Source organism: Cryptotermes secundus, unplaced genomic scaffold, assembly GCF_002891405.2.
Source record: "Cryptotermes secundus unplaced genomic scaffold, Csec_1.0 scaffold2833, whole genome shotgun sequence".
NCBI lineage: Eukaryota > Metazoa > Arthropoda > Insecta > Blattodea > Kalotermitidae > Cryptotermes > Cryptotermes secundus.
The window spans coordinates 154,390-180,082 of NW_019725468.1; the positions used below are offsets into that span (position 1 = coordinate 154,390).

At 44.1% G+C, this 25,693-nt stretch overlaps 1 protein-coding gene across 1 annotated transcript; it reads left to right on the forward strand.

Annotated features, from left to right (window-relative positions):
• Positions 1 to 9,671: 9,671 nt before the first annotated feature.
• Positions 9,672 to 24,758, forward strand: LOC111863465. The gene is made up of 5 exons (XM_023849809.2): positions 9,672 to 9,789; positions 12,089 to 12,480; positions 17,910 to 18,070; positions 20,829 to 21,038; positions 24,531 to 24,758. Exons 2-5 carry the CDS (start codon positions 12,315 to 12,317, stop codon positions 24,756 to 24,758), a joined length of 765 nt encoding a protein of 254 aa, XP_023705577.1. The 5' UTR covers positions 9,672 to 9,789; positions 12,089 to 12,314.
• Positions 24,759 to 25,693: the final 935 nt, after the last annotated feature.

The window sequence follows — 25,693 nt, forward strand, 5'->3', positions numbered from 1 at the left end:
TCTTCCCTCACAGATGGCGTAAGAATCAGTATGTGTGTCGCGTTTCTAAAAATTTCCATTTGAGATTCAACTTACTCTGTACATTAGTATCAGCGTAAGTAATTGGGCTGTAACATGAATGGCGGTCAGGAAATAGGAGAACACAATAAAGGCGTACAAAGAATTTTATGCAGTTTAACATTTCCATTTTAATATCATTTCTATTAGAAGGTGAGTCGACTCCAGGGGCATAGCGGGGCTGGAAGGATTAGGTCAATTAAAAAAAATCCAATGACCTCATCAGGAATCGAACCCGTGACCTTCCGGGTTGTAGCACAGTGCTACGCTACCCCGTCATATAAAATAATTCCGATCATATGCATTACCTCTACCAGAAGAACGAGAGGGCAGTGCCTGGGAAAGTTCAAAATCGAAAATATAGTTTCTTTCCCCCTCCTCAAATGTAGTGTCTCTCTTACTACTTCGCCACTATCTTTCTCTTCTCTCTCTCACTAATGTTTCAAAGGGTTAAAATGTTCCGTTTGTTACTTACTTACTTACTTACTTACTTACTCATGGAGCTGAGCCCTTCTTGAGGAGCCGCCAATTCTGCAGCTACTTAAGAATTTCCCAACATTTTATGGAACCCGAAGGTTCATCACCGTGTTCACAAGAGCTCTCCACTGGTCCCGCCCTCCAGCCAGATCTATTCAATCCATACCATCTCATTTTATCTCTCTAAGATCCATTCTAATATTGTCCACCCACCTACGCCTTGGTCTTCCCTGTGGTCTCTTTCCTTCTGGCTTTCCCACCAATATCCTATATGTATTCCTCTTCTCCCCATTCGTGCTACATGACCTGCCCACCTCATCCTTCTTGACTTGATCATTCTAATTATACTTGGCGAAGAGTACAAGTTATGAAGCTCCTCATTATGCAGTTTTCTCCAACCTCCTGTGACTTCATCTCTCTTTGGTCCAAATATTCTCCTCAACACCCTCAGTCTATGTTCCTCCCTTAATGTCAGAGACCAAGTTTCACACCCATACAGAACCACAGGCAAAATTATAGTTTTGTATATTCTAATTTTTATATTTTTGGACAACAGACGATAAGACAAAAGGTTCTGGACTGAATGGTAGCAAGCATTACCCGAGTTCTTCGCCTCTTAATTTCCGTTTGTTAGTACCTAAAATTCTGTAGCTGTTATATCGAAATTGAAATGACTTTCACGTGCTCTTCTGCTAAAACATAATTATTTTTCGTAGCCTAACATAAAAAGGCACTCAAAACTATTTGCGGATGACATGAACGTAATCAAATCAATCAATCTACACCAGTCGTTTCTTTGGGGAACTATCACACACGACAACGAAAATAACATACTCACATTTCACATTCTATTCAGAAGTACGAAACTCCAAACGTGTGTGCCATCTTGTTCTACCGCGCGTTTAAAACATCTCATAGGTTACGTCATTCAGAGCTGCCAACGTTGCGGAATAAATGTTCCCTGTGTGGTCAAAGGGATCTCGTTCCCATCGTGTGCTGAAAATAGGATCCAGAATATTTTTTCACAAAGACCTAAAGACCTACGTCACTATCTGATAAGGGCGAACCCTCAGAAATGGTTCAGACAGGCAACAGCTATATAAATAAAGACATCTAACTCCATGGAGCTGACCCCTTCTTGAGAAACTGCCAGTTGTTCATCTACTCAAGAATTTCCCAAAATTTTACGTAACCCGAAGGTTCATTACCGTGTTCGCAAGCGCCCTCCACTGGTCCCTATCCCGAGCCAGATATATCCTGTTCATACCACTGCAACTTATCTCTCGAACATCCATTTTAATATTATTCACCATCTACGTCTTGGTCTTCGCGGTGGTCTCTTTCCTTATGGCTTCCCCGCCAATATCCTATATGCATTTCTTGTCTCTATTATTCGTGCTATATGCCCTGCCCATCTTTAATACGGACGCAGAAGCGTAGGACCATGGAGTCAAACTCTGTCACTGCAGAGTGAAACTGTAACGGATCTAATAAATATTCATTCATACAATGAAGCATCTGAGAGACTCAAACCCTCCTCCCTTCTATGCTCTCCTTATTCCGAAAAGAAATGTTGACCTCAGCGAATTTATATACATTGTGAGCTGAATCAGGCCACGGACCACTGTTTGCAAAACATCTCCCTGGTATAGGTGTACGATAGGTGTGAAACAGGTCGCAATACCTCATCTTGTGATGTACCCCTTTCCATGCTGTTGCAATTCTTAGCAAAATTGTTGACCTAGGCGAATTGAAAAAGCTCCCCCCCATAGTGATTAATTATTTCCAGGAGTTTTGTATTTGTTATTGATTGGCGCCCAGGCCGTACTGTGTGTGTGCCAACCTGTCACGTTGTGAGTGCGGTGTGGTGACGTACCCGGGCCTAGTGCACCCAGAAGTGTGTGGGACTGAGCAGTCCACGTACTGACCCCAATAGAATTGCATAGGAGTTAACAAGTCATTCATAATTTATATCCTCATCTTTCAGCAAATTTTTAAGAATTCCTGTTTATTTCTGGTTCGATTCCTGATGAAGTCACTGAATTTTTCAATTGACCTAATCCTGCCAGCCGCACTATGGCCTTGGGGTCGATTCAGCCTCTGACAGAAATGAGCACCAGGAATCTTCCTGGGAGTAAATGGAGGCCGGCGCGTAAGGCTGACAACCTCACCGCCATCTGTGAGCCGATTGTCTAGAAAATGTGGGTGCTTCGACGTCTCATAACCCTTTGGGCCTCCACGGTCTGTTTCAGGAAAAGCTTTACCTTTTTTTATTTGTTTATTTCTGTAAAGTAAAAATGTAAATTTGTCCCTAGAAATAGGTATATTTGTCCCTACGCTTAATTAATTAAACATTACGACATGAAGACGTATGAGTAGTAGAGGTATACTTCCACCATTCTTGAACTCGACACTAAATGGGAGTGCTCGGCTTCTAACCCCGGCCGCTTTGTGCTTAATTAATTAAGCATCAGGCCATTAAGACATATCGGAAAGTGGAGGTATAGCTCCACCATTCTTGACTTCGGCAGTAGACGGAGATGACTGGTTAGCTTCACGCCCCTGCCAATTTACATCCTGGGAAAGAGCCCCCGGTACCCACTGGATATGAGACTGGGTGGGCCCCGGAGAAGGTCTGGACGCTGTGGAGTAGAAGAAATCTCTTGCCCCTCCCGGAAATAGAACCACGGCCGTCCAGCTTGCAGCCCGTCATTATACTGACTGAATTACGTAAAACTGGAAATTATATATCTCAGCAACTATAACAGATAGACACACAGAAGCCTGGAGGCGTCTCCCTCCTTGCTCTGTTTGGCGTAACAAAGCATTAGGACGAATGCTTCTCGAACAATACATAGAAACCCATTTTGTGGGTGGGGTTAAAGTGTCTCTACCCTCAGCACGAAGCTCCTCTATCGCGCAGTGAGGCAGAAATGGGTGCGATGACATGGAAATATACAAAGAACAAAGAAACAAAGAGGTGCACGTCCATCTTTGTAGGTACGAGATTTAATGGCTTTGTAACTGAGCAGGTTCACTTAGCGGTGCGCCTGTAGGCTCAAATTCTAGAGGTGCTTGGTTCGAATCGGTCGGAACACAAGCCATCCTGCAAGAGACTTTTCGTCGTTCTCCTCAGCCTCTCTTTGCAAATGCTTGGATAATATCTCGCTTAGGTCACGATTCTTTTCTTACAAATCCTCCTCAATTCATTATTCAGCTATCATCACTCGACCTCCCGAGTCTTGACACTGACAGCATCGGAAATAATCCACGAGAATAGACGCTATCAATTCAGGCTGGGAGAGCGTCGAAAGTTAGGATCATTACCGGGTAACTGGAACGGATGTGGAAAGATATGGCTTAAATTAAGGTACTTTCGTGGTAATTGTCTACAGTGAATGAGGAAAACGAAGAAAATCAAGAAAAAACGTCCAAATACAAAGCTGAAGTTCTACTTACCTGAATTTTCAGGATGAAATGTTAATTATTTTCAATTTCGCGATTTTAGCGTCCCAAAACTTTGGAAAACTGATGTTTCAGTGACATTCCTCGGCCTCTTAAGGAAAATACCAGGGCAGTACCTCAAATTGGGCCATAACAGCTTGCTTCCTAATCCTTTCCAATCGACATCGTGTAGTCTGAGCTACTGACGGCGCCACTACCTAAACCAGTGGTTCCCGAAGTGCTCTAACCTGAGGTGTCATTTCTTTGAGGCCCACATTTTTTAAAAAAATTACTTAAAATGTGATTTAGAAATGTAAAAATACAATTATCAACGCATATGAGTCGTATCCATGTGTTCTTATGTTATGTACGTATGTTTGTAAGTTAATGTGGTCTTCTCCTATCAGTGTACATGCATAATATACAATTAGCATTGTCTGTGGCCCCCGAAAGAAACTTTCACACCCCTTTGGGACGTGGGCGGGAGGTCAAGAAGGCTCGCACTTTGGGAAACGCTAACTGAAACCATAAGAAAATAAATATTTTGACATAACACCAGAAAGCGGGAATTGTGAAGTCAGAATAGAGGTTCATTGCTAGACAACGACTCGGTAAACACATTCCCACGGCAATAAATACGCAAATAACAATGGAGTAACTTCCGTTGATATGCAACGACACTTTAAACACGACTTCCCAACAACAGCCAGCCTGAGTTTTCTGCGCGGTCCATGTAAATTGATTCGGTTGAGAAGAACAGAGTCGAGTTTCGAGACGCCAGCCTGCCAGGATAAGAGCTTGGGAGCAGAGGAATTGAACTGAGGTGGCAGTTGCAGAATCATGGCAAGAAAGGAATTTGACTGTGAAAGAAGACTTCATATGTGATTTGAAGTGACAGTGAGACTGTTATAAATCCGTTGCCAGGATACGACTAGTGAAGATTGAGAACTCTAGTGCGTATGTAACGGTGAACTGTAAAGTATGTAGATCAGCGATGGCGCTGTATTGCCTGTAGTCCCGGGTTGCGTGCATAAGGTGTCAATAAACCGAATCATCGAACCCATGACCTGTATATAGTAACATCCCTGCACGTGACAATACATGTGAGTTATGACGGTCTTACTGTGATGACCGCGAATAGTACCTGTATCCTGGGGTGTGGTGTGCTGTGTAGATTGGCTGACAGGTGCCAAAGTGTGTGACGTTAGAACCCAGTAAACAATATTCGTAAAGACATGAAGAACTTAGAACTTTTTATTGTCACAAAGAAGTGAAATGGACCTGTGTAAGGCTGGAACGTCCATTACTCGATTTACAGAGTTATTCTAAATTATTGTCGGGGATTTCGCGGCCTGTAATTTTAAAATCGAAAATAATAATATAAAACTGCTTATGGAATATGAAAGTACAACTCAAAAAGTTTCATTAGTTATAGAATAAATGCTGCAGAATGGTAAACAACTTAAGCATGAGCAGTTTTATTTTGCTGTTTCCGGTTTAGACAATAATTTAGAATCACATTGTAAAACTACACTGAGTTGTAGGGAGCAAACTGAAACACTGCGAGATGAAGCAATTAAAAGCATTACTTTATTATAGTTCCAAAACTTTGACTAATAATTTCGCTTGTTACGAACCCTCGTGTACCTCAATATTTTTCTCTGACTATCCTCGAAGGGTCCGATCAATTCGAGTTGGTTGCTAACAACACTAACGTTACTAAGTGACTACTGGCATAACAGATGGCAGCACGCAGCTGAGGACGGGAGAGAGGGGAGGACATAAATGATTAATTAGACGAAGCTTCTCACTATTATGTAAGTGAAACAGCCTGAAAAGTATTCTAACAGAAATCACAGAAGTCTATATAAATGCTGATACGTATGTTCGTACATCACAATTCAATCAATAAGGATGAGATCAAATAGGCCGGGTGAATAGGGGGAGCGCTCTTCCGGGTTTTATTCTTGACCTGCAGTACCTTAACCTTCAGAACCTGCAGTTAATTTAAATAATATTAAATTTATCACTTCGTAAAAAGGTAAAGTTTTACCTGTGCTCAACGAATTAAAGCACTACGCCATGAAGGCATATAGGGGGAGTGGATGTATAGATCCACATTTTCTTGACTTCGGCACTAGCTGGAGGTGAGTGGTCGGCTTCACGCCCCGGCCAATTTACCCCCAGTACCCATTAGATAGGAGGTTGGGTGGACCCCAGATCCAGTCTGGACGACATGGAGAAGAGAAAATTTTTCACCTACCAGGACTCGAACTCCGACCTCTCAGTCGTCCAGCCCGTAGCCAATCGCTATACCGACTGAGCTACCCCGGCTCCCCTTCGTACCTCATATAAAGCACAATGCGTGTCCATACAAATACCAACCCGCTATTGCCATCCATCCGTCCAACCACTTACCTACCTACGGTTCTGCATTCCTTTGTTGGAACTTGGCCGCTTTTTTCAGGTACTTGATCTTTTTACACAGTCGGTGGGACTCCTTGGATGGGGGATCAGACCGTCGCAAGGCCGCTACCTAACACAAATACAGAATAAACGCACATAGACATCCATGCCCCGAGTGGGATTCGAACCCACGAATCCAGTGTTCGTGCGGGTGAAGATCGCGCGGCCACTGTGATCGGCAACAGCTATCGTTGCTCCGGTAAATGATCGCTGTTCATTCTGAGCGTCACACGGAAAACACACACACTCCTTGGGCAACACGCAGTTATCTTATGTTAAAGTGAAGCGCTGTTCCTGTCGTAACTGCTGTACTTCAAAACGTTAACGGATCTTGGGCTATTTAATAACGCTGTTTCAGCCGCAGATGTTATGGGATGTTGAATGAGAGATGATGGCAACCCCGAATGATGAGTAAGGATCAGGAAGGAGAGCCGTCGCCTATTTTAAGGTACTATAAGATCATTCGCCCGGAAAGACTAAGGAAAACCATGAAAATGGTAGGTGAGGATAATCTTACAGGGATTCGAATTCGCGGAATTTCTTTTCTTCTCTTTTTTATGGACATCGTAAAGACTTCATCTGTTTCTGCTATGGCTTCGTAATGTTGAAATATTTTCTGGTTCCAACTTGTTCGCGTGACGTAAAATGATTTCCGCGCCACTTCCGGCTCCTTTAAGCCTTCACACCTGTTCACACGAATAAATTAAATGGTCAAAACATTAAAACAACCGTCTAAAACAGCTTTAACGTGGGTAATTTAGAAGGAACGCCCTATCAACGAACATCTTCCGGTGTAATGAAAGCCATTCCTGTATTCAGGCAGTCCCGTACTCGAATCTCATCTGGGTTAGCGGCTATGCTTACTGAAAGCTGATGCCAAAAGTTTACCCAGGGAAATATTGATAGAGTATTTTAAAATAGGCCACGATAAATTTCGCCCTTTTCCTTCTAAATTAATGACTCCTAACTCAGTAAAAATTAATTAATTTGGCTCTTATGGATTTGGTATTGAATATTGAGATGAGAGATTGCCCCGGATGTACGAGGCTTCACAAGAAAGTTTGCGAACTCGCCACCGTGCTTGGCGTGGAAGCAGTATGGTTTGATGACGTTGGCATACCAAGTTTAATATTTTGGAGTATTGAAAAAGCTGCGTGAAAAATTTAGACGGAAAGACACAAACTTTTTGCCAGCAACTCATGCATCTTGCATCAAAACAATGCACCTGTTCACACAGCACCGTCTGTGAGGGAGTTTTTAGTTAGTAAACAAATAACACTGGTGGAACACTCTCCCTATTCTCTGGATCTAGCCCCACAATGACTTTTTTGTTCCCAAAGATAAAGGAAATATTGAAAGGAAGGCATTTTGATGACAGTGATGACATCAGGAGTAATATGACAGCTGCTCTGAAGGCCATTCCAGAAAACCAGTTCCAAAATTGTTTTGAAGGGTATGCTAAGTGCTGGCACTGGTGCATAGCTTCCCAAGGGGAGTACTTTGAAGGTGACCACAGTGATATTCAGCAGTGAGGTATGTGGCACTCTTACCGCGATGAGTTCGCTAACTTTATTGTCATATTGGAGTCTGCTACAATAGGACGCCGTGTAGTCTGCTAGCATGTTTCGGTGAAATCTTTGTCTCAGTATTTAAGGTAAAAGTTGGATATAGCAAGCTCTTACAGAATGTTGACATTTATGTTCAGACTTCACGGCATCACACCCCAGAAGGCTGTAATCCTATCGTGGTAATGAATATCTGGCTCCATAAAAGATGGAGAAGTTGTGGCGCATGCGAGCTAATATTGGTTTGACGAGGAGAGCCCTCACTCTGTTAAGTTGGTTAATTAGTTCATCTTGAAAAGCTGACAGTTGTACGGTTGGTCTGGTACACGCTCTTAGGAGACTCGGATATATTTACAGAAGTAAACCAATGGAATATGTCGTGGTTTTCCTCAGTCCGACCAGAAAACTCCTCTGAAAAAGTAGGGAACGTTTACTTTTAAATCCTTGCCCATTCATCACTGATGGTTAACCGGGATAGCTCAGTTGATATAGGGACGGGCTATGGGCTCCATGACCCGGGTCCGATTCCCAGTAGGGGCACGAAATTGTTCTCTACTCTCCATCGCCCAGACCGGGTCTGAAGTCCACCCAACCTAACCTATCCAATGGGTGCAGGGGCTCTTTCCCAGGGGGTGAAGCGGCTGGGGCGTGAAGCTTACGGTTCACCTCCAGCTAGTACCGAGTTCAAGGAAATGTGGATCTATATATCCACCCCCCCCATATGTCTTCATGGCTTAGCGCTTAATTAGTTAATCAGGGGAATATCGTCATTCTTAACCGTCTCCCATCTCATTCTACGGCACATGACGCGTGAATCTGAAACAGCGTTGTTAAAATCGTAACAATAAATCAGTGTTAAATGGAGGGACAGCTGCAGGCTTCGAGCAGCATTCCTACTTCGTTTGCTGGGGGCGGCGGCTTCAAATCTCGGCCCGGAAGCCGGATACTCTCACTGCGGGTTTCAGCGGTCCCTTCGTCCCTGTCTGGGATAGTATCTCAAATTGGGCCACGACCACTTCCTTCCTCATTTCTTCCAGTTCATTATTCACTTATCATCCTACCATTTAGCGCTATAAAAGTAAAGGTAAAGCTATCCCTGTAACAGGCCTTGGAGGCCCATAGGGTTGTGAGACGTCGAGGATCCCACATTTTCTAGACAATCGGCTCAAAGATGGCGGTAAAATTGTCAGCCTTACGCGCCGGCCGCTCATTACCCCCAGGAAGATTCCTGGTACTCTTTTCTGTTAGAGGTTGATTCGACCCCAGGGGCATAGTGCGGCTGCAAAGATTAAGTTAACTGAAAAAAAACTCAACGACATCATCGGGACTCGAACCCGCGACCTTCCGGTTTGTAGTATAGTGCCTCAACCAACTATGCTACCGCAACGCTACATGACCTTAAATACTGACAGCGTCGTCAAACTAAAATATAAATAAATAAATAAATAAATAACAGATAAATAAGAAACAAGTGAAATTACACGTGTCAGTTTATGTGCTGAACTGACCCCCTCCCACACAAGCATTGAAACGTCAGACTTATGAGTTGTGACTGGACACAAAAGGACGCTTACAAGTGCGCAACGGCTCCCAAGAACTGCCCATCCGGTTGGACACAGCAGGCGAGAGTGGGGGCGCCTGGACGCTGTCAGTACGCCGGAATCAAGCGTCTCTTACTGACGCCCATCATATTCTGTGGTGGTTCTAAAATTGTGAAATGTGGCCACGTTTCAGGTGAACTATAAATACACAGTTCCTCGTGTTCAAAACATCGAATTAGGTACGCATAATGATTTATCATACAAACGGGACTAACTCTTTCAGAAATGGTCATTTATTCGACCGTATAAGCTGAAGAATGACGTCTTCTGGGATGTGGTGCTGTGTATATATTGTGTAAACCGACGTTTCGGAGGAATGTATCGCCTCCATCTTCAGGGCAAGGAACCAGCGTGAGCAGGTAGCTGCAGCTATACGGAGCCACATCCCAGAAGACAGCATTCTTCATGGTTACCGCCGTGAAAACCTCAAATCTTATATGTTTTACGTTTAAAATATTTTTCATGGTACCACTTGATGTATAGGAGCTGGGATAGCGCAATCGGCATAGCGACTGGCTACGGGCTGGACGATTGAGGCGTCGGAGTTCGAGTCTCGGTAGGGTCAAGAATTTTCTCTTGCCATGTCGTCCAGACAGGCTCTGGGGTCCGCCCAACCTCCTATCCAATGGGTATCGGGGACTCCTTCCCCGGGGGTAAAGCGGCTGAGATGTAAAGCTGACCACTCACCTCCAGCTAGCGTGGAGGTCAAGAAAATGTGGATCTATACATCCACTCCCCCATACGCCTTCATGGCGTAGACAACTTTATCTTTACCTCTTACACTTACTGTATGCTTCTATAGCCAATAAACATTCTTCAGGTTACTGAACTGTTAAGTGGTCCTATATAGCATTGTTGGGAAAAAGAGATAAGGAGGGTGGAGCTTCCAGTATGTGGAAAGTATCAAGGAAATAGGCTACATATAAAAGGTGATTTTGAAAAATACAAGGCAACACAGTACAGCTGACGCCTTTCTGTTTTAGAATTGAGACTTTTGCAGGAGCCAAGCCTGTATGAATATTTGTCTGTGTTTACTGACTTTTCAAAATGTCTCAGAAATGAATCCCTGGGTCGGGTGTACTACTGATCATGGCGTATCAGCAGATCCAGAGGTTCAGCACTTTCTCTTCACATTAGCTAAGCTGCTCACCTTACAGTATCGGCTAAGTAACTGACTCAAATGAATCAGTCAACCAAAGAATCAGAACAATAATAAATCAACTGACTACTCAACCAATGAGCAAATCTGCAGTGTGATTCTAAATTATTGTCGGGGTTTCCGTGGCCTATAATTTTGAAATCGGAAAAATAAAATAAAATTCCTTATGGAATATGAAAGTATAATTAAAAACATGTCATTACTTATATAATCAATGCTGCAGAACGCTAAACAAATTTTTCCATGGGACGTGAGTTATCCAGGCGGTATTCAAATTTCCCTCCAAGTGTAGAGGCCATGGAATTACCGACAATAATTTAAAATCACGTTGTATTACCCATTTACTGAACAACTAAGCCATCAGCCGGTCAAGAAACTAATAAATTACCCAATTAATAAATAAATAAAGCGTCTAACATTTGATCCAACTCATAATTATCCAAATAATCAACGAACTAACAAACAAATCAACCAACAAACAGGCCAATGTACCAACTAACAAATAAATTAACCAAACAAGTAGGAAACCAATCAAATAACAAACTAACCAACCATCAGAATAATTACAAAACAATATACCATCTAACTAATCAACCATGTAATCGATCAATGAAACAATTACTCAAAGAACTATTGTTATAAGTAATGCACTAACGAACAAACTCACTAACCAACGAACAGAAGGAAAGAGCAACTAAGAAACTAAACTAAACAACTAAATAATGGAGTGGGTTATTCTTTGAAAAGCGAAAAGTTGCTCGAGCGGTCCTCAAATATGTATTTTACTTTATCCTTAAGGATCCTCACCGTGATCAAGTGGATCTTATGTTGGATCCTACAATGAGCGAGCTTAACAGAGTCTGTACGTCCAAACTCTGCTTCTGTAAAATCAGTTTTAACCTTAGTCCCCCATTTAGGCGTTCCCTACCTTAAGGGATTTCGGAACAAAAATTTGCATGTGCAATTACATATTTCTCACACGTCCCACACACGCCTCTGTATCTGGGCGACACCATCACCCTTGGCGTAATCATCCCAACAATACTGTGAGAAGGGTGCGTATTGTTACGTAACTTGCTGGATTTGAGTTGTTTACAGTGGTTCGGTAGAACTCCACAGAAGTTTCGCAAGACTGTTCTGCCCCCATCTTCAAGATATGTGTATTTAGTGCTTGATTCTCACTGATTCTTTACTTGACTTATTCTTCGAGCCAGAAAATGGTTAATCCGTTGATTTCATCTAAATCACATATCATCGTATCCCAGAAGATGGTACTCTTAACACAACCACTTCTTACAAATATCTCTTCTCTTTTTCAGAAGTCAGCCACATATCAATAGGGACCTATGACATGTAACTACAGCAGGGTAAAATGGGGCACGTCAAACGGTGCTAAGTGATTTCACCCTTGGGAGCAATGTGTGAGAGTGAAAAGTGAAAAAATCGCCAAGTGACTGGGAAGTAGACATAAAGGGCATTATTATAATTTCGTGGGGTGTGCGAGATAATTTTGTGTTTACTGCAATGGACAGTGGTAGGTAGTCCATGTCTGTGCAAGTGGTGGCAGCTCCCCCGCGGCCCGACAAGGCGGTCATCCGACGGCAGAGAAGGAAAATGTCCATCAAGAGGAAGAGGGTCACTCCACCCAGCAGCCAGCAGCTTAGGAATCTGCAGGCCAACGGGCTCTACGTCCACTCAAGCCCACCCAGAGGTCAGTACAGGCTACTTAATAAGTCTGCTGCTTTGCAACATTCCCGTATGGAGGTGTGTTACATCTTCATCGTAGCCCTGCGAGTCGGAGAAGGCGACGAAAAGAGAATCCGGTAAATGCGGGCATTACTGGGACGTAAATACAGAGACTGGGGTCCTCCAGGTGGGACGCAAGGCTGATGACCTTGCTCTGCAAAAGAAAAAACTATTTCTGCGAAATCCAAAAATGTGGAAACCCGACGGTCTGATTGGCGGCACATATTTTGGAAAACACAAACCTCACAGAAAATGTTATGACTCAAAAAGGGATGTCTTACCAATATTGACGATTTTATGACACTTCCAATATATATATAGGTAAAAAAAGTAAAACTATTCCCTGTAAGAGGCTGTGGAGACCCATAGGGTTGTGAGACGTCGAGGTTCCCACATTTTCTAGACAATAGGCTCAGAGTTGGCGCGGTAAGGTTGTCAGCCTTACGCGCCGGCCGCCCTTTACCCCCAGGAAGATTCGTGGGGCACGCAGTAGTGTAGTTGGTTGAGGCACTATACTACAAACCAGAAGGTTTCGGGTTGGATCTGAGATCAGGCCGCGGCTTTTTCAATTGGCCTAATCCTTCAGCCTCACTGTGGTCCTGGGGTAGACTCAGCCTCTAACAGAAGTGAGTACCAGGGATTTTCAGTATATACACGTATATAGCGTGAATGGTAAAATGATTCATGGGCGTGTGCCTGATTTCATTAGTCGTCTCGATAGTTGATTCAATTTTGAAATAATTAGGAATGTACAATTTCAAAATCCACTGAGAAAGCTATCTTAGCAAAAGGCCAATGCTGAATTAAGAATTTCATCACTGAGAATGTCGGCATCAGTATTTCTGCAGTATAAAACTGCTTTATCAATGCGCTGTGCAGAATCAAGTACAGACGTTCTGTTTCCTCACATTTCCTTAATTAATTGAGTAACGCTCACAAGATCTTTCAAAGGCAATGATATTTTATCCGAAACATAAATGAATAACATCGACCTTTGACCTCTTAACTTCACAGTTTGTTCTACATAATTCCATTCTGAATTGTATTTATATTTATTTTTATAATGAGTTTCTTTCTATGCACTCAGACAGCCTAGATTGAATAAGATTCCGGTATCAAACTTTTCAGTTTACCATTACTTTCAACGGGCCACTCCAGTTTTGCCGATAACAGTGGCCGCGCAGTCTAAGACATGAACCGTCTCCACACGCTTGGACACTGGGATCGTGGGTTCGCATCCCACTCGAAGCATGGATGTCTGTGTGCGTTTATTTTGTGTTTGTGTTGTTCTGTGTGTAGGTAGCTGCCTTGAGACAGGCTGATCCCCCGTCCAAAGAGTCCTACTGACTGTGTGTGGATTAAGAAACTGAAAAAGCGACCAAGGTCCAAAGGGCTGCAGAGCATAGAGACAAAGAGAGATACTCCAATTTTTATATAATGCACTCTTCAATTATTAGTATAAAGAAACCGAATAAAACCACGAAACTCTTCATTCACAACAGCCGGTAACTCGACCGAGATTCGAACCTCGTACCTCTCAAATATAATCTACACGATAAATAGCTCCCGGAAGGTCAAGACATGTGTGTACTGGTACTTCCCCTGTGTATAGACGTGTCTGCTCTCAACAGAATGCGCAGTGGATTTGGTCGAGTCCACCCGTCGTGGTATGGATTGTAGGGTGTGTATGGGTTATAACAGAGCCCTAGTTAGAGTGCGTCACCTTGTCTCCCTCCCTCAATACAACTGCAACCACTGCCCCGCTACTTTTTTCCACGTATAAACATGGTTTGCAGATTGCTACCAGCGTTTCGGAACCTGCCACTTCCATCTCCAGAATAGAAGAGCCATTTGTGGCCTACTTTACTTATTTTGAAAATATAAAAGGAAGTTTATGAGATTATCTTGCTGTCTGTGCCCCTAACGCCTGAAAGCCGGAATAGTAGAGCCAAAAGAGACGAACTTTGCCAGACAACGCCTTGCTAAACATTTTCCTGCGGCAATAAATACACACGACACAACAAAAGAAGCGACAAGGTGTTGTCTATGTGGTTCGTGTCATAGCAAACCTCTTGTTTTAATATTTACAGTCATTGTCCTGAGAAATCCATATGTCACAAATCTACTGGTAGATCAGTACATTAGAAGCCCTGGAGTATATCTGTATTCTGACGAGGAGTACACATTCTAAAACTCCCAACATTATAGTAGCTACAAAAACACATTCATGCTTAATGCTGTGGAGGATCCGGGTAGGCTTTGCTATCTAGCCGCAGAAGCGGGTCGCATAACGCCCAGGGGAAACATCAATCCGACACCTCCAGATAACAGTAATGAATATGGCGTGGTTATCATCGCCATCTCGTCGTTGTTTCATGCCGGTCTCAATTCCCAGATCTTAATTCCGTAAGTACTCATTCTGTGATAATAACAATAAAATAATAATACGAGTAATATAAATATATAAAATCCACGAATTGACCTAAAATGCCCAAAATTTAACCATTTGAAATACCAAGTTATACTCGTAAAAGGTAAAAAAAAGAGGTAGAGTTGTCCCTGTGCTTAATTAAGTACCATGCCATGAAGACGTATAGGGGAGTGGAGGTATAAAATTAACATTCTTGATCTCGGCATTAGTAAGATAGAGGTGAGTGGTCAGTTTCACGTCCTGGACGCTTTACCCCCAGAGAAAGAGACCCCGGTACTCATTGGATAGGAGGCTGAGTGGGCCCCCAAATTCGGTCTAGACGCTGTAGGGTACAGAAACATATCTTTCTCCTGCAGCAAATTATACACTGGCCGTTCAGCCGGCAGCCCGTCCGTGTACCAATTTATCCCGGCTTCAACTCATACCACTTCAAAATTCAGCTCCTACCTCGCAGGAAACTCTGCTCCTCGATGGCGAAGCCCAGTCCGTTAAAACTTACTACAGAAATAATGACTGTTTATTTTGTGAGACTCACACGAAATAGACAAATACGCTGTGAAGGATTTGAGGCCGACACAGACAGTAACTGCATAATTCCCAGAGCCGTGAATTCCAAAAAAAAAGAACTAGCTATGAATCACGCGGGACCTGGAACCAGGAATGGCCCTGCTGGCGAGGACCAGCAGAAATTTACCTGACTCGACCAGATGTTCTCACAGCGATGGTTATCAAGAGTTCTATGTTGTGGGCAATTTTCCATATAAGTTGCGCGCGCACTCCCGCGCACGTGTCTCGGAGTCCCGTTTATAGGTTTAGTATGTAGTCAATATAAAGTAATAAAGAAATTAAAATTGTAAACTATATTTTTTATATTTTGGGAGCTTATAAAATTACTGTCTGTTATGATCCCTTTTCGCAAATCGCTAGTCCCGGGGTAGCGAGTTGGTTAAGACACTATGCTACAATGCGGAGGGTCGCGGGTTCAATTCCCGATGAGATCGTTGGAGTTATTAAATTGAAGTAACAATTCCAGCTGCACTATGGCCCTGGGTTCGACACAACCTCTAACAGAAATGAGTAGCAGGAATCTTCCTGGGGATAAATGTGAGGCCAGCGCATAAAGCTGACCTCACCGCCATCTATGAGCCGACAGTCTAGAAAATGTGGGAGCCTCGACGTCTCACAACCGTATGGGCATCCACAACGCAACTGCTGCGCAGAAGACACCATGGCTTACGCAAGCGTATCTGCGGTTTAGAGCGAACGTTACTTCTGGGATATAATGACGCATAGTCCGTTGAAATTCAACCGACGTTAATAGATTCCATTTTCAAAGTATGACGGGAACCAAAGTTGCCATGCCAGAACTCCCACTGAACACATAGGGGACTTTTCTCCCGTAAGGTTGCCTGCTCAATGTGTGACGTACCCTCGAGGGCGTTTTGGTCAAAGCGTAGAGCCTCTAAACTTTCTATGGGTATGTACAGAGCTGTTGTTTGTATGTCTATGCGTGTTTCCTACCGCAATCAATTCTCTCAGACAACAGAAAGTCAATCGATACGTCATTATGTCGGGAAAAGCTGGCAGGTTCTGACCTCTCAAAACACCGCGTCAACGACACTTCATGCAACACAGACCAACAGACCATCAGTAACTTCCTCCACTCCGTCATATACTTTTCTTCTACGCGCCTTTTCTCCTTTCGCACTACACTACAAGCCGGAAAGTCACGGTTTCGATTCCCGATGATGTCATTGGATTTATTAATTTACCTAATCCTTCCAGCCGCACTATGGCTCTGGGGTCGACACGGCCTCTAACATAAATGAGTACCAGCAATCTTCCCGGGGGTAAAAGTCGGCCGGAGCATAAGGCTGACAAGCTCACTGTCATCTGTGGGCCGACTGTCTAGATAATATTTTGGAGCCTCGAAGTCTCACAACCCTAAGTTTATTTCTATACATGTAGACGTATAAATTCATGCGGGAGTAATTGTCATTTAAGTGTCATCGATGATACGAAACGTCGATAATCTTGTTGCGTAGTCGGAAAATCGGAAAACGATTGTTAATTTTTTGAATGCACAAACCACGGAATTTACGCATCGTAGAACCAATTGTGTTTCATTGTCTGATGAACGTAACACTTACGGAAAATTCTTATAGGCATAATATATATCTCATTTTTTTCTACAACTTTAGTTCGAAATATTTTTCGTTCCGATAAACATCTAAGGAATTACACGCGAGGTAGAGGCAGAAACCGTAGGCTAATCTTCATATAAATTCTCCGTTATTTATGTCCGATTTTAACCAAAATTGGATTTTTATCAATAGATTTTAGTAGAACTCCCATGTATCAAGGAGTACTATTTTGTGGGACATAACGCGTGTAGTCCCTTGAAAGTAAACTGCAGTTTCGGAGGAATATATCGCCTCGATCTTTAGGATCTAAGAATAAGCCAAGCAAAAGGCCAGCAAGGAGCAAGCATGATTCCTGGTTCCGAGCGAGCGAATACAGCACATAACTTTGACCGCTCTGCTATCCTGATCGGAATTTCCTCAAGCATGCCCCCTTGAACTAAACGGTAAACTGAAACAATCAACACAAGATTCGTATCCTATTTGCTATAGACTACCTGATTCCGTAGAAATTAATTCCTTATTGGAAGCAATAGGCTTTTACTTGTCTGTGGTTTCATGAATGACGTACCGAACTCCTCCTCAAGGCTCCTTCAACCCCAGAAATCACAAAATTTATATATACGAGTATATAAATGTATACAGACAGACTGAATGAGATAATTTTACACGAAAGCGTATGCACTTTCGGGAGCTTAATTTAGAACATCTGAGATTATCTAAATAAAGGCTTGAGGATGGATGTCATCATGACATATATAGCACAGTCGGCAGAATGCGCAAGCCAGCTTTACACTTTACATGTTTCCAATTGTGTTCCAGTGCTACAGGTTAACCCTAGCATAATCCGACAATGGTTACGAAGCGGAGACCTAGAGAAATTGGAGTCTGTAGTGCTGGAGGGACAGGCACACAAACTTGTGGGCGAGTACTCCCCGGACGCCAAAGTAAGGGCCTACCTCAAGACGATACCTGCCCTCATGGTGAGTATCAGGGGACATGGGGTTAAGTCTCCACGTCTTCCAATATTTCAGCAGTAATTGGGAGTGAGCGGTTCGTTAATTTTTTTTAATTCGTTAGTGGGGGGTGGAGTCCAGCTGGGTCCACTCGGCACGGCGGCCACTGATTGCCCTATTGTACCTGCCCCTGGTGATTATGATGATGGAGAATTTGGTGGAATGAAGATTGGCAGGGAAAACCGAAGTACTCGGAGAAAACCCGCCCCAGCGCCACTTTGTCCATCACAAATCCCACTTGATCAGAGACGGGATTGAACCCGGGCCGCCGCGGTGGGAAGCCAGCGGCTAACCGCTCGAGTTATGGCGCGGTCTGAGCGGTCCGTTTCTTGTTGCGGCAGTGTTTGCCTCTCTGGGAAGAGTTTACAGTTCCGATCGGAATGCAGGGTCTGTGACACTCTTCTATACGGAACTATATATAAAACTGAAAGTGGCCGATAGAGTTCTGAACGTAGCACCGAAGGTGTTCAGTGATGCCCATTATGACATATGAAGTGGAAGTAATGTAGACTTAATTTCTATAGGAATAAAATTAACAGACTACCGGTCGCCATGTGAATATCCCTGGACCCGCTTGGAAGGAGAAACGTAGAACTGTTGTCAGAACTTTATTTCAGCTGCAAATATTCCGAAGCGTCCATTCGAACGCTTACAGCTGTCAAGAGTATGAGCCAGTATGCACAACTGCTGAAAGAGCTGTCAGGCGTGATTCAATGGTAAAGCAGAGAGAAACATAGAACTATCAATGCACTTTAGACCACTGTAGGTCGCTGTGCAGGGGCCGAGAAGGCCCACCCCTTATACATTCATACATACATCAATGCACTTGGCAGAAGTCAGGCCTCCCTCGCCTTGCTCGAGCTACGTGCTGCTGACTTCTTGCTGGTTGCTTTCTTATTTCATTCTTCGACTATGAAAATGGAGGCAGTAAATCCCTTCGAAACGTTGGTGAAATTATGCCGAGCTGCAAGGCGTCACAGTTCTTTTCGGCAGGAAATAGTCTTCTAAGAAAACGATTCGATAAGCTCCTCATTAAGCAATGTGCAGCAGTTCCTCTACTATTAGAGCACTTTGGTATCAAGCTAAAGCTATCCCTGCAACAGGGCGTGGAGGCCCATACGATTGTGAGACGTCGAGGCTCCCACATTTTCTACACAATAGGCTCACAGACGGAAGTGACGTTACAAACCAGAAGATCGCGGGTTCGATTCCCAATGAGGTCATTGGATTTTTCAATTGACCTGATCCTTCCAGCCGCACTATGGCCTTGGGGTGGACACAGCCTCTGACAGAAATGAGTATCAGGAATCTTCCTGGGGAGTAAAGTTCGGCTGGCGCGTAAGGATAACAACTTCACCGCCATCTGTGAGCCGACTCTCTAGAAAATGTGGAAGCCTAGACGTCTCACAACCCTATGGGTCTCCACGGCCTGTTACAGTGATAGATTTACTTTTTACCTTTTACTTTGTTATGAAAATCATACGCAGATAAACGCAGTAATATATTTACGTCGTTCTAATGCGGCAACTTCCCAGACACTCTTGCATTGCGAGCGACATGACATGATGCAAGCATCTGCTTTCAAAGCAAAAGAAACAATTCAGTGTACCCCGTGCCTCCGCGGCAACTTCTCCGATAAAGTTGCATTGCGGGTCAGTCGGAACGGATTGGCAGGCGAGGACTTCTACCGGCTCTTACGTGACAGTTCAGCGAATGTCAGACGAAATTGGTACCAGACGGAGCTGAGTGGTAAGCTGAACTATTAGACAGCTTTATCCTTCACCCCCCCTCCCTGTTAAGAACCTCCATTATCGATAGGATGGGATGGTGAGTAGACGCCACAGTCGGTCTGCACGTAGAGGCTGAGAGATGAAAGATGGAGGATGCAAAGTGGGCTAATAACAAAGAAGAATCGAAAAATTTGTTCACAAAATCGGCCTGCAGAATATCAAACTCGGAAGGCTGTACAGACCGTGCCAGACTTTTCGCTCTGAAGCGTCGCGTTAGGTGCAATTATCCTGAGGTGAATATCTATCTAATATCTATACTGTGACGCATATGCCCGCTGCTAAGCAACGGCTCGATAAACACCTTCACGCGGAGACAGATACTTAATAACCAGTCCGTTGCTCGTAAAGCCTACAACAATATGCGACAAGAGTAGACGTGTTTTCCGTGAGGACCGAACCGAGGCTATATAACAGTGAGTTATTCTGGTTCCAGGAGTTCAGTTCAGTCGAGGAGCAGAGACAGAGAGAGAGAGAGAGCAGTGGATTAGTGTAGTGAGGTCGAAGCGGAGAGTGTTCAGTCGAAGACAGTGTTTTGTGAAATGTTGTACCAAGTTGCATAAAGGTTAAATAAATCCGATCATCAAATCCTAAACCCGTCTTAATTGTAATGCAAACCCCTAATACGTGACAATATGTTATACACTAAGATATGTTCTAGGGCGCTGAAGAAACCTACAGTGTTTCAGAAGGAAAGGTCATACGTAGTCACCTCTATGACAACCCCAAATCCAACGAATGACAGGATGATTAATGAGCAATGAATTTCCGCTGGGTATGGAGGGAAGTGGTCGAGGCTCGTGTACTATCCCAGTAGAATCCTCAGTCAGGATAGCCGGTTTCAGGGCCTAGATTTGAAGTCAGGATCTTCTAAATACGTTTGTAACCACTTTCGGTGTGGCAGACACTGAGCAAACTAACCTAACCGTCCTCCGCAGGCGAAGATTGAAATGCTACACGAGGCTGTGACAAAGGGGCAGCAGGAGGACATGGAGATGCTGCTGAAGGAGGAGAGGAACAAGAGGATGGCCCTGTGCAAGGACCCCGCGGGAGTTCCCCTGCTGCACAAGGCTGTGTACTACGGCCACCTGGACATCGTGAGCTGGCTGGTGGAGACCTACCCTCTCACAGTCAGCACCAAGGACAGGGTGAGTGCGCGCTCATCACTACACACACTTGTGGTTCTCCCAACCGCTTCCTTCTCTATTGTATTGTATTGTATTCAGCGGCACACGATAGCGTAGTTGGTTGAGGCACTATGCTTCAAGCCACATGGTCGCGGGATTGAATCCCGATGGGGTCATTGGATTTCTTCAATTTACCTAATCCGCGGTAGCGTAGTTGGTTGAGACACCGTTACAAGCCACAAGTCGAGGGTTCGATTCCCGATGAGTTCATTGGATTTCTTTCAACTGACCTCATCCTTCCACTTTCACTATGGCCCTGGGGTCGACTCAGCCTCTAACAGAAATGAGTACCAGGAAACTTCCTGGGGCTAAAGGGCGGCCGGCGCGAAAGGCTGACAACCTCACCGCCATCTGTGGCCAGACTCTCTAGAGAAAGTGTGTGAACCCCCACGTCTCACAACCCTATGGGCTTCCACGGGATCTTACAGGGGTATACCTTTTTACCGTCTATTCTTTTCTTTTTCTTTCTCTCGTTCGTTCCAATTCTTCTACCTTTCCCTTCTTCTCCTTCTTCTGTTCTCTTAACCGAGAGGCTTGCTGCAGTGGTAATGTTTTCATGGTTGTTCTCAGTTCGTGCAGGCAGATTTCGGGATAGCGCCTTGGTTACGCCAAGACCACTTCTTTCCACATCCCTTGCAGTCACAATTCATCAGTAACGTTACTGTCCGACGAGACACAGTCCAGACACTGACAGTGTCGTTAAATCAATCACAATCTCTGTTCCATTTTTTCGTTATTTCTTTCGTTCGTTCTTTATTATTTTGTCGTTGTTCTTCCATCTTCTTTTGTTCATATATCGCCATTTTGTTTTTTCTTTCTACCTTTACATTTTGCGCTGTATTTTTTAATCATTCTTTTCATTATTATTCATATTCTTTATTATTTCTTACTCTGTTGTTTTCTTTGTTTGTTCCTTTTTCTTTTCTTTCCTACTTTCTTTCCTCACGTTCCTTCTATATTTGTAAATGCACTTCCTTTTTTATTTTGTTCCCATCTCTCTTCTTTCATGCTTCATTTCTTTGCTCCTTAATTATTTTTTCCTCTTTCTCATTTCTTTCTTTCTTCTTCCCTTCCTCTGTAACCTCCTTTAGTTCCGTGTCCACTACCATCATTACACGGTTTCCTTATGCCTATGCACGGACTAATTTAAGACTCTCGAACGTAAAGCCAATCGACGCAAATAAAATTCGTATCTCATTAGACTGCCTCTGAGGTTCACCCAACCTCCTATGCAGTAGGTACCGGGGGTAAAGCGGCCGGGGCGTGAAGCTGACCACTCACCTCCAACTAGTGCTGAGGTCAAGAAAATATGGAAGTATACATCCGCTCCCCCATACGCTTTCATGGCATAGTGCGTAATTAATTAAGCACAGGGACATCTCTAAGTTTTACGTCAATAAAGAAATTCGTTCACGACACCCAGGCTAGTGAGCTTTGCTCAGGCCCTGGATAACTCCCATGCAGACTACCAGGCCATCATCAACTTGTTTTGCCTTTCGATTTTCTCTGTTTCTTTATGCTTCACGAGGTTTAGGGCACACTTTTCGGCTGCAATTGTTTGGGCAGAAAGATCAATCTATGTCAGCAGATTGACGCCAAGAAGGCCATATCTTTCAGAAGAACAATGCCCCTCTTACAATGCAATATGAATTATGACGGTGGGAGGCAAAGAATAGCTCAGGTTCGTATCTGGAAAAGGAAACCGTGGCCGAATTTGTCACTGGCATTTTTTGCATGCTCTGTTCCTATAATCAGACCACCTCACTGCAATAGTATCGCTATGCAGGATTTGCAGCTGTCATGGAAACGTTTCCAGCCGTTCACAGTGGCCGGCCGCGCGGTCTTCGCCCGCACAAACACTGTGATCGTGGGTTCCAATCCCACTCAAGGCATGGATGTCTGTGTGCGTTTATTCTGTGTTTACATAGCGGGCTTGAAACGGGCTGATCCCCCATCCAAGGAGTCATGCCGACTGTGTATAGATTAAGAAACTGAAAAAGCGGCCAAGGTCCAATAAAGGTCTGTAGAGCCATAGATAGATAGACAAACAAACAGAGACAGAAAGACAGATAGATGGCATAATTTCTGGGACAATCGCAAAAAACTGTTCCGGACATAAGATGTAAAACCATAAAAATACAAGTAGAACAAGAAAATATACACGTACTTCTATAAACATGTGAACTGTTCATATGCGATACACAAAAGGGAGCTACCCAAATGAGAATAACCGCGAAACCAGTAAAACCACCCGCTGCTCCTGCGAACAATAGCGCCAACAAGAACACAGCCCAGGACGGCCCAGGAAGGACAGCAGAACAAGGAAACGTGTGGGGTGGACAGACAGACAGACAGACAGACAGTGTATTCAGTGCTACATATTTACATAAAACGTTCAATATGTACAGCTTCAGCAAAATAACTACGATGTCAACCAATAAAAGCCCACACATTGTAGTATATAGCATAGTCTACTACACACAGTATACAACACATCGGAAGATACACTCAGTTAAATGTAAATTTACGCTAAGTACATGATATGATGGCACTATGCTACAAGCCGGAAGGCCGCAGATTCGCTTCCCGATGAGGTCATTGGGTTCTTCAATTGATCTAATCCTTCCAGCCGCACTATGGCCCTGAGGTCGTCTCAGCCTCTAACAGAAATGAGTACCAAGAATCTTCTTGGGGGTAAAAGGCAGCCGGCGCGTAAGGCTGATAACCTCACTTCCAACTGAGAGCCGATTGTCTAGAAAATGTGGGAGCTCCATGGTCTGTTGCAGGGATAGCTTTACCTTACGCGATAGAATAATTGTAACTTAAGACCGGACCTGAAGATGGCATATATATGTGGAGAAACATCTCGTCCCATATAGCAATAATAACATATATGTATATTTAGGCTACTCTCCTAAAGTAGGCTTGTGCGATCTCCATGCTATGTGCCTGTGAATCCGCCCCCCCCCTTAACTTTTGAATGCCTGAACCAATCTTTCTCAAACTTGGCGTGTATGAGTACATCATGGCACCTGAGCCCATCTCAATTATGCATTTCATAAATCCCTCTCATCAGTCTGTGTATCGTCGTGTATTGATGCTAGGCAACGGCTTGTTAGACACGTTCCCATGGCAACGAATACACGGAAGAATAGAATATTTGTTGGAGGCACAGTTTTCTATACGGTCCTTGTAGTATCAAAGGAGGTTCTGTGGGTCTGTGTATCCCTGTTGTTGTTAGGCAATGACTTGGTAAATAATGCCCGCGGCAACGCAGAATTGTTGGAGGCTTCGTTTTCTATGCGGTCCGTGTCGTATGAAAGTAAAGTAGGCCATTAGTTCTTCCCAGAACTTCTTGCTTATCGCTGTTATGTATCGAGAGAATGAACTAAGATGTCAGTTCACCACTTGTGTGTGTCTGATAACTGATCGTGTGATTGGGGATGTTTGCAGGAGGGAAGGACAGCCCTGTTCTACTGCTGCGTGCTGAAAGACCCCAAAGAGACGTGGGAACTACTGGAGAGGGCTGGCGCAGACCCCTCTGTCACAGATTCACAAGCGCGCATTGCGGCCTACTACATAGACCATCCCTCTGAGATTGAACTGGCAGACACGAGGGACATGAGCGGATCCTTCCGGCGCTTCACTTCCGGCAAGGATGGCACGTACCTCTCTCATTAACTCTTCTGCAGTCACCGTGACACGACCAGGCAGAACAAATCAAGGAGTTGTAGGATTTGAGGTTCTCACAGAGGTGGTTGAGGGCACGCGGTAGTGTACTTGGTTCAGGCACTATGCTACAAGCCGGAAGATTGCGGGGTTGAGTACCGATGAGGTCATTATTTCCAATTTACCTAATCCTTCTAGCCGCACTATGGTCCTGGGGCCGACTCAGCCTCTATCGGAAATAAGTACCAGGAAACTTCCTGGGGGGTAAAGGACGGCCGGCGTGTAAGGCTGACAACCTCCCCGCCATCTGTGAGCGGATTGTCTAGAAAATGTGGGAGCCTCGACGTCTCACAAACCTATGGGCCTCCACGGCCTGTTACAGGGATAGCTTTACCGTTTACTTTTTTCACAGCGGTGGCTGAGTTCTAACTTCTGGGACATAACGCTGTGTAGTCCGTTGAAAGTCAACCGACGTTTTGGAGGAACATGTCACCTCCAGCTCCAGGATCAAAAATATAAGCCAATCAACCTGCTTTCATGCTGATTTTTTACTTGGCTTATTCTTCCATCCTCAGGACGGAGTCGACATGTTACTCCGAAACGTTGGTTGACTTTCAACGGACTACACGGCGTTATGTCCCAGAAGACATATCTCTTCAAATCCAGGAATTCCTTGAAAAATGGAAGTAAAATTATGCCTGTCGTTAATTAAACATCATGTCATGAAGACGTGTGGCCGAGTGGAGGTATTACGCCATGTATTCCTAACCTTGGCAACAGAGGGAGGCCAATGATCAGCTACACGCCCGTCAGAATCCCGAGGTGGACTTTTCATAATCCCAGTATTTTCTTATATATTACGTATACGAGAAAGTACAGGGTGATTCTAAATTATTGTCGGGGTTTCCGTCTATAGTTCACGGAAACCCCGACAATAAATTTGAATC

Coding starts and splice junctions, on each gene's coding strand:
- LOC111863465 (XM_023849809.2), top strand. CDS start 12,315: ATGTCTGTGCAAGTGGTGGCAGCTCCCCCGCGGCCCGACAAGGCGGTC. Junction 12,481..17,909: donor CCACTCAAGCCCACCCAGAG/GTCAGTACAGGC, acceptor ATTGTGTTCCAG/TGCTACAGGTTAACCCTAGC. Junction 21,039..24,530: donor CAGTCAGCACCAAGGACAGG/GTGAGTGCGCGC, acceptor GGATGTTTGCAG/GAGGGAAGGACAGCCCTGTT.